Source organism: Mya arenaria, chromosome 11 (assembly GCF_026914265.1).
Source record: "Mya arenaria isolate MELC-2E11 chromosome 11, ASM2691426v1".
Classification (NCBI taxonomy): Eukaryota; Metazoa; Mollusca; class Bivalvia; order Myida; family Myidae; genus Mya; species Mya arenaria.
Genome location: NC_069132.1, coordinates 3,323,022 through 3,332,420, shown reverse-complemented (window position 1 = coordinate 3,332,420; position 9,399 = coordinate 3,323,022). Strand labels below are relative to the sequence as shown.

Sequence of the window (9,399 nt, the reverse complement as noted above, 5' to 3'; positions counted from 1 at the left end):
AATGATTTACCAGCTTTAGGGATTAAACCAGAATCAAGTAAATCCTGCTTGATGTCATGTGACCACTTTAATGTGCTCTGTAATGTACCATCAGTGCCAAAGCCATCATCTAGAAACATGATCACTTTCTTACCCTCACCACGCCATTTTCTAATGAGGGGACGAGTGAATTTTGTGTACAAATAAGGAGCTACCCCTAAACCGAAGGGAAGGACTAAAAAGTTATAATAGCACACACTTCCCTCTTGATCTTGAAAAGAAAACCCTAAATACTGAGTATGATTATACCAAATATCCAAAAAATTATAAGCTGAGTGAATATCAAATTTGATCATATAGCTATCTTTTTCAAGATACATTAGAGCAAGTCTCAGATCTTCATATTTGACGGACTGTTTCCATACATGTATGTTTACATTTCTCAAATCCAAAATTAGGCGTTTTTTGCCACTATTTTGCACAGATACTGATAGGGGGTTCACTTCCGTTGGAATTAGCTCACATTTTTCTACCAACCCCTTATCTAAAAGATCACAAATAGCAGTTTGTACAAATTCGGGATCTTTCAATGCCGATTGATTATTATGTATCAAGCTTTTCTCAGGCAAGGAATAAAATGAAATTTTATAACCATCTTTAATTGTTTCTAAAATGAACTCACTGGCTCCAATTTTAGTCCAAAAATCTATGTGATTTTTTAACCGATCTTTTACGATAATTTCTTTTAAACCTTGTTCATAAATAGAAAAATTGTTTGTTAACCTTTCAGTATCAAAATTAAAAGACAGATTATCATCAAAATACTCATCTTTAACAGTCCGATCACCAGCATTATCTGTACTGCAAGTTTCATTTTTTGCCGGGCTGCTCTGTTGCTGTCCCTGCTGAGCTCCCCCAAACCTTGTATACGGGCACGTGCGCCGCACGTGGTTGTACTCGCCGCATCCGAAGCAGGGTCCAAGCTGCCCTCTGTTGCTGGGAAATCCCTGGTAGCCACGAAACACATGTCCGCCCCCGGATTGCGCTTGCGACGTAGAGGAAGTACCAGCAAATCCGCGCGCCAGAGCCATGCTGTCCGTGTACCCCAAAGCTACAGCTGGTGATTTAGCCTTCGTTTTGGGTTTCTGCTGCTTACGTTTCCGCACTGCTCGCGAGTCCGCCATGAGAATGCGCGACTCGTCGTCAGAGTCACTCGCCAATGGGTTTGACTGATATTGGCGCACAGTCTCCCAGCCTCCTTCGGAAGTATCAGCAATACGTATGTGTTTGTTTCTTACGTGGAGCTTATCCGCAATGCCAGCCAGCATTTCCTTTGCGTAATCAATTTTCACATTTTCTATAGCCCACAAAATCTGCTTCACACTGTCCTCAAACTCGGAATTAAATTCAAACTGAAGCCGGTTTCCACTAAATTTCCAGGCAATGTCTTTAGTGGTTTTCAACTTTTTAACTTCATCTGCAGCAAGTGACTGTCCGCGAACTTCGTCTTTCAGAGAATTAATTTGCGACTTTTGTCCTCGCAACTCAAACAAAATTTCACGTAAACTATATTGAATCTCAGGCTGCACAGTCTCCCGCTGAATATCAGCAGACGATAAAGTTTCCATCGTGTAGATAATTAGACAACAATAAAAACAAGTCTGCTCGACGGCCGGTCCCAAGGCTGAATGACCACTCATCTCTCAAAGCACGAAATCCTCGTGCAAAACTTATTCGCCACCTATCGGATTGACCGTAACAAGGGAAAATAATTTTCGTCTAATTCAATAATTTCAAACAACGAAAATTATATAAAATCATAATATACGTCATCAAAAGTAGCTAGATGAACTACACAAATTCACATCTTAATCCAAACAAATTAAATAATAGAATAAACACGCATGTTTATGATTTAGGCCTCTCAATTAATGTAGGTCACATATAACAACGCACATTGACAGGTAAAATATACAGTGTAAATAATGAAGCAATTTCAATAACTGTCATGCCACGCACACGTAGAGCCGTTCATGTGTAACAATCTGATTATAAAATACTTACAATACACATTTATTCCAGCTGAAGTCCATGATACACTCTTAGGCAGGGCGCTTACAAAATGGCGAATTACGGACACTACGGACCACGGACATTACGGACCAGACATTACGGACCAGATTTAGGGACACTACGGACCATCTTCAGAAACTTACGGGAAAAGAAAACTGTTATACCTGTACCACAGCGTAGATGTTGCCAACGTTCACAAAGTGTGAAAACGTGTGTTGCAATTCTTGCAAACTGATGTTTAAAACTGGCAATTTCTGGGGATTTTTCAGTTACATTAAAGATAATTGTCATATTGAACACTCATATTCAAGTTTTATTTACAAATTTAAGACCAATGAGTGAATAAATTAAAAAAAATGTTTAAAAACATTATAAATCATGGTCCGTAAGTTTCTGAAGATGGTCCGTAATGTCCCTAAATCTGGTCCGTAGTGTCCCTAAATCTGGTCCGTAATGTCTGGTCCGTAATGTCCATGGTCCGTAGTGTCCGTGACCCAAAATGGCGACGATCGATAAGTGAAATGACTAGAATCTATGCTAAATACAAGCGGAGAAATCTGTATAATATACTTTATCGATATACGGTTTCCAAAAGGCATTCACTTCGTTTGTTTGTTTATTGATCAGTGAAATAGTGTTTACATATCATTTCATTTTTAAGGAAATTTTAGAATTATTTTGAATCGATTAATCAATTATGGTAACTACTTCTTATAACCGACTCACACCTGTAACAATACATTTGGGTTTTCGCCGTTTTCGAGCGGTTGCGTATAAATATGTTGTATTCATTTTGTGATTTTTTAAGCTGCATTTTCAGGGATATGCAAAATGTACGAGTTCAAGTGTACATTACTATACATCAATTCAGATTTGTTGAAGTTTAAAGATGTCATGTGTATTCAAGCATTCAATGAGCGCATTATTTCGACCGAATCACCGTGTAATCATTTGTAGTAACGATCTGATGTGCCTACTATGAACGTGGCCCTGATGGGCTCCCGTTCAAAAACCCGCTTATCCGGTTTTGTAACACAAACCAAACTTACATGTGCACAGGCCGTAAAACGAACACGTGTCGCCTAGGTGAGAAGCGAGTGCGACAACCACTGCGCAAAACGGACAACCAAATTACTTATTTTTAGCACTAGAATATTTGGGAACTCTTTCATTCGTTTTCTATGAACTCACAACTAAACCAAGTTGTTAAATGTTTCATTTCAAATTTTAATGCATTGAAATAGACTGTATGAATGGCAATTGCCATTTTCAATAAAGTCTAAAAATGCCACCCAAAAATGTCACCAAATGACCCAAGTCACAGAGTGATTGAGGGTAAGTTCAACCTCAATAAGGATACTGTTGTCTTTGTTTCATTTAAAATGTGACTTTCATGTAACCTGTGATGGTTATATTTCGATTTAACTCCACTAAACAAATGCTTTACAAATGATAACTCTGTCAAAAACGATCAAAAACACTTTTATACAATAAAATGCGTTACGTATAGACATTTAATTAAATATTTTCTATTGTAAAGGTGGGTGTTGTCTAATGGTACAAGTGTCTGTTTTTTAGCGAAGAGTTTGTAGGTTCAAGCCCCATCAAGGCCACGTTCAAATGGTCTAACAAAAGAGAACGCTAGTATTTGGTTTTACAGGATGTTATTCAAGGGCCGCACCAGGCCATTCGCCTCATAGCATCTCAAAAAGGGACGCCAATTATTTTGGTTCCATCTGTGGCGATTAAAGGGCCCCACTAAGCCTTCGTTCTCATTGCTTCTAAAAAAGGGACGCTAATATTTGGTTATAACAGGGGAGCTCATAGGGCCCTAACAAGCCTTCGTCCTCGTGGCGTCCAGTACTTCTTGGTTCTACCGCGTCATTCGCATTCGAGCTAAGAAGAATTTTTAGAAGGCCATATTGAAAATATGATGTTTTATAGTTGACACTGTAATTATGTCATAATGTGTTACCTTCTTAAAATAAAGATGTTAGTTATTTATTATTATTATTATTATTATTATTATTATTATTATTATTATTATTATTATTATTATATAAGACAAATAGTATTTGAACCAGATCAATTTACACGATTTGAACAAAGATACTTGTTCACATGATTTTTCGTGAATATTTTAATGACAAGTTACATTGCACAAATCGAGGCGGCATTCGTGCAGCAAAAGTTTGCTTTGAAACTTACATTTTCAATGTACATGTATATTCAAATTTAAAAATAAGATCTTACAATCAAACAACAAATACATATTTGGAATGCAGAAAATTTATTTAGTACGAAAAAGCATAAATAGTTTTTGTCCGTCCGTCTGCTGGCACAGCTGCTGTTGTCAATGTGTTCAATAGTAGCTCTTCTTGTCTGGAATAAACAATAGAGGGGCCGGTAAAATGTAACCGGGTGACATCGATAGAAAACTATGCAAGGGTTATCATTGTTTGACATCAATAGAAAACAGAGGGCTGGATAAAATGTAACCAGGGTTTGACATCAATAGAAAACAGAGGGCTGGATGAAATGTAGCCAGAGTTTGACATCAATAAAAAAGAGGGCTGGATGAAATGTAGCCAGGGTTTGACATCAATAGAAAACAGAGGGCTAGATGAAATGTAGCCAGAGTTTGACATCAATAGAAAACAGAGGGCTGGATGAAATGCAGCCGGAGTTTGACATCAATAGAAAACAGGAATGGATGAAATGCAGCCAGGGTTTGACATAAATAGAAAACAGAGGGCTGGATAAAATGTAGCCAGGGTTTGACATAAATAGAAAACAGAGGGCTGGATGAAATGTAGCCAGGGTTTGACATCAATAGAAAACAGAGGTCTAGATAAAATATGGCCAGAGTTTGACATTAATAGAAAACAGAGCGCTGGATGAAATGTAGCCAGGGTTTGACATAAATAAAAAAACAGAGGCGGCTGGATAAAATGTAGCCAGAGTTTGACATCAATAGAAAACAGAGCGTTGGATGAAATGTAGCCAGAGTTTGACATCAATAGAAAACAGAGCGCTGGATGAAATGTAGCCAGGGTTTAACATAAATAAAAAACAGAGGCGGCTGGATAAAATGTAGTCAGGGTTTGACTTCAATAGAAAACAGAGGGCTGGATGAAATGTAGCCAGGGTTTGACATCAATAGAAAACAGAGGGCTAGATAAAATGTAGCCAGAGTTTGACATCAATAGAAAACAGAGTGCTGGATGAAATGTAGCCAGGGTTTAACATAAATAGAAAACAGAGGCGGCTGGATAAAATGTAGTCAGGGTTTGACTTCAATAGAAAACAGAGGGCTGGATGAAATGTAGCCAGGGTTTGACATCAATAGAAAACAGAGGGCTAGATAAAATGTAGCCAGAGTTTGACATTAATAGAAAACAGAGGGCTGGATGAAATGTAGCCAGGGTTTGATGCGAATAGAAAACAGAGGGCTGGATGAAATGTAGCCAGGGTTTGATGCGAATAGAAAACAGAGGGCTGGATGAAATGTAGCCAGGGTTTGACTTCAATAGAAAACAGGAATGGATGAAATGTAGCCAGGGTTTGACATCAATAGAAAACAGAGGGCTGGATGAAATGTAGCCAGGGATTGACTTCAATAGAAAACAGAGGGCTGGATGAAATGTAGCCAGGGTTTGACTTCAATAGAAAACAGAGGCGGCTGGATAAAATGTAGCCAGGGTTTGACTTCAATAGAAAACAGAGGCGGCTGGATAAAATGTAGCCAGAGTTTGACATCAATAGAAAACAGAGGGCTGGATGAAATGTAGCCAGAGTTTGACATCAATAGAAAACAGAGGGCTGGATGAAATGTAGCCAGTGTTTGACTTCAATAGAAAACAGAGCGCTGGATGAAATGTAGCCAGAGTTTGACATCAATAGAAAACAGAGCGCTGGATGAAATGTAGCCAGAGTTTGACATCAATAGAAAACAGAGGGCTGGATGAAATGTAGCCAGGGTTTGACTTCAATAGAAAACAGAGCGCTGGATGAAATGTAGCCAGGGTTTGACATCAATAGAAAACAGAGGGCTGGATGAAATGTAGCCAGGGTTTGACTTCAATAGAAAACAGAGGGCTGGATGAAATGTAGCCAGGGTTTGACTTCAATAGAAAACAGAGCGCTGGATGAAATGTAGCCAGAGTTTGACATCAATAGAAAACAGAGGGCTGGATGAAATGTAGCCAGAGTTTGACATCAATAGAAAACAGAGCGCTGGATGAAATGTAGCCAGGGTTTGACTTCAATAGAAAACAGAGGCGGCTGGATAAAATGTAGCCAGAGTTTGACATCAATAGAAAACAGAGGGCTGGATGAAATGTAGCCAGGGTTTGACTTCAATAGAAAACAGAGGCGGCTGGATAAAATGTAGCCAGAGTTTGACATCAATAGAAAACAGAGGGCTGGATGAAATGTAGCCAGAGTTTGACATCAATAGAAAACAGAGCGCTGGATGAAATGTAGCCAGTGTTTGACATAATGGAGCACCAAGGGTTGAATGGAATTTATACTCGGTATAAAATGAATGTCTTACACATGGCTGGATATATAGAATCATTTGTATGGGATTATACATATAAGACATAAAGTCATAGAGGGATTTGTAGAATATAACCGCATTATGACATACAGAAAATAGAAGGGTGCGTAAAATGTACCTTAGATATGATATGGAACCGGGCCTTGGCATGGATAGAAAATAAAGGGCGGGTAAAATATAACCGGGATATGACATGGACAGAAAATAGAGGGCTTAGTAAAATAAAACCGAAATATGATATTGACAGAAACTAGAGGGCTTGGTAAAATACAGCCGGGATATTCCATTGACAGAGAATAGAGGACGGGTAAATACATCCTTACTTTGGTATGAATAGGAAAAGAGAGGTGAGTGAAGTCATCCTTCATTTAGTATGTATAGAAAAATAGAGGGCATAAAGGCTCGTTCAATAAGCCTTTTCAAGCTGGTCACTCATTCAAATATCTAAATCTTTGTATTGAACAATCCATTATAAAATAATCTATAATTGTATGTCTAGCAACGAAAACGTTCGTATATACATAATAAACTTTGATTGAAAACCATATAAACAAACTTACAGCCATAACCACCCATCATACCGCGTCCGTATCCACCGTAACCGCCATAACCTCCCATCATGCCGCCGCCGTAACCGCCGTATCCACCATATCCGCCGTAACCACCCATATTGCCATAGCCACCGTATCCCCCGTAACCTCCCATCATGCCTCTTCCGTATCCACCGTAACCACCGTAGCCGCCATAACCACCGTATCCGCCGTAACCTCCCATATTGCCATAGCCACCATATCCCCCGTAACCTCCCATCATGCCTCTTCCGTATCCGCCGTATCCGCCGTAACCTCCCATCATGCCTCTTCCGTAACCGCCGTAGCCTCCATACATAGCTTAAATGATGAACAAATCATCATCTAACAAAAACGACGACGAGAAAATAACGGCAACAACAATTGATGAAAAATAAATTAACTACCCCAACATAGTGCTTTATCAACTTGAAATGAATCCAGAAACATTGCTTTAAAATTTCACTTATTTCGCCAGCCATTATCAATATATGAAAAAAAGTGTTGAAAGCTATTTTCTACTCCTTCTCCGACCCTTATAGCATTGTATACTCACGTGTGGCGGAGACTGCCAGCACACACAGGCACAACACGACAATGGTATTCATAGCTCCAGGTAACAATTAAACTGTTCACTGAAAAATGTTGGCACTTTATTGACAAAGGTCTATACAACTGCATAGCGAAACTGCATAGCGAACAGAGGAAGGCAGAAATAGGTCCAAGAGATTATTTTTAAATTTTCCTTTTTTAGCATCATATCGTTTCTTTTCCATCAAACAATAAACCTACCAGTATGATAGACTTTAACAACACGTTGTCATCAAGAAATTACTGCCGAAGGAAAGCGGAAAGCATACTTTTTATATCTACATGTGTTACATTGAATTGAAAACACAGCCGACCATTCTCTAGCTAATACGACAGAAAGAAACAAACTGTCGGGAAAATATATTTAGTTTAGTTTAAACCATTTGATTTTAGCCTGATTTGAATCATTTTTGATCCGTTTTTGTTTATTATTATTATTATTATTATTATTATTATTATTATTTATTTATTTATTTATTTTTATTTTTTTTTGGATGCGGACTCCTACACCATAAGGCCGCTTTCATCCTTTTTATTATATATTTGTTTACGTACTTTTAAATTACCTGGTGTGTCTAACAAAAATGTAAATTCTTTGTGCCCCCGGGGGTCAATTATGGCAGGGTATTACAGTTAAGAGTTGACAAAAAATAATGAAGAAAGAAAATTGTTATAACAAAAGTCGACCCAACTTGTTTTTCTATTTCCTGGCAGTCTGTTTCTACAAATGAATACAAGGTTTATGCAGGATTTAATTATTGTGTTTTCAAGTTTGGCTATTTACTCGTGTGCGATCAAGATGGAGAGCTAAACATTTATATATATTGAATCAAAATCAACTATGTTTTTTGTTTAGAGAGACACCGATTTCTTTATTATTTTCAAGCTTTTTAACTGCAACATAATATTTCTAAGTGAAAAAGAGTGGTGATAAATACAGACATGTACATCACTAGATACATCATTGTTTCGAAAATATTTTTCAACACAAAAACTGTTGTCATTTGATCAAAACAAATCTTCAGTTGCTATATAAACGCGTCCAAAATTTCTTCAGTTGCAAACTCGCCCAAGTATATATATATGCCCTATAGGAAAATTTGACCCCAGGGACAAATGTTTGGCATATAAACGCAACATCAGAAACCAACATAAAATGAGCAGCTTAATTCAAAAGTTGTAAAAAATTAACAAAGTTTAAAGTAAATATGACCAATAGATATTTCACACGAACAAAAAGAGAAGAAACTCTTACCTTATGATGATGTTTGGACGGTGTGCTTTAGTCAACAGTACCTGGCTATTTATACTTTAGGTTCACTGCAGACCAGTAATTAAGCTTTGTCATAATCGTATATAATTGATTCATGGTAAAGCCAATTATTTTCAAGTGTTTAAGATGATATAATTGACTTTTATTGATATAACTTTTTTGGTTTTCATTAGGAAAACATGTAATACTAAGTATGCCTGTCATACAGCAGGTGGAATCCATCAATATAAATGTCTGCTGTGTCATCAAATAAGAGAATGGTCATATTCATGTTTATTGTTTCTTCTTGTATAAGAACTATTAAACACGCGTCACCATTTGTAACCACAATTAGGCTAGTATACCGCAAAGGT

At 37.6% G+C, this 9,399-nt stretch overlaps 1 protein-coding gene across 1 annotated transcript; it reads right to left on the bottom strand.

Moving 5' to 3' along the window:
• Window positions 1-4,339: 4,339 nt before the first annotated feature.
• On the bottom strand, window positions 4,340-9,111 carry LOC128208933 (keratin-associated protein 19-2-like). The gene is made up of 4 exons (XM_052912655.1): window positions 9,029-9,111; window positions 7,739-7,817; window positions 7,174-7,503; window positions 4,340-4,434 (listed from the first exon to the last, which is right to left on the bottom strand). Exons 2-4 carry the CDS (start codon window positions 7,788-7,790, stop codon window positions 4,415-4,417), a joined length of 402 nt encoding a protein of 133 aa, XP_052768615.1. The 5' UTR covers window positions 7,791-7,817; window positions 9,029-9,111; the 3' UTR covers window positions 4,340-4,414.
• Between the last annotated feature and the right edge of the window lie 288 nt (window positions 9,112-9,399).

Excerpts from the sequence above, each read along its gene's own strand:
- LOC128208933 (XM_052912655.1), bottom strand. The coding sequence starts at position 7,790 with ATGAATACCATTGTCGTGTTGTGCCTGTGTGTGCTGGCAGTCTCCGCC. Across the intron at positions 7,504-7,738 it reads GCTGGCAGTCTCCGCCACAC|CTATGTATGGAGGCTACGGC; the intron begins GTGAGTATACAA and ends TCATCATTTAAG. Across the intron at positions 4,435-7,173 it reads TATGATGGGTGGTTATGGCT|ACAAGAAGAGCTACTATTGA; the intron begins GTAAGTTTGTTT and ends TGTTTATTCCAG.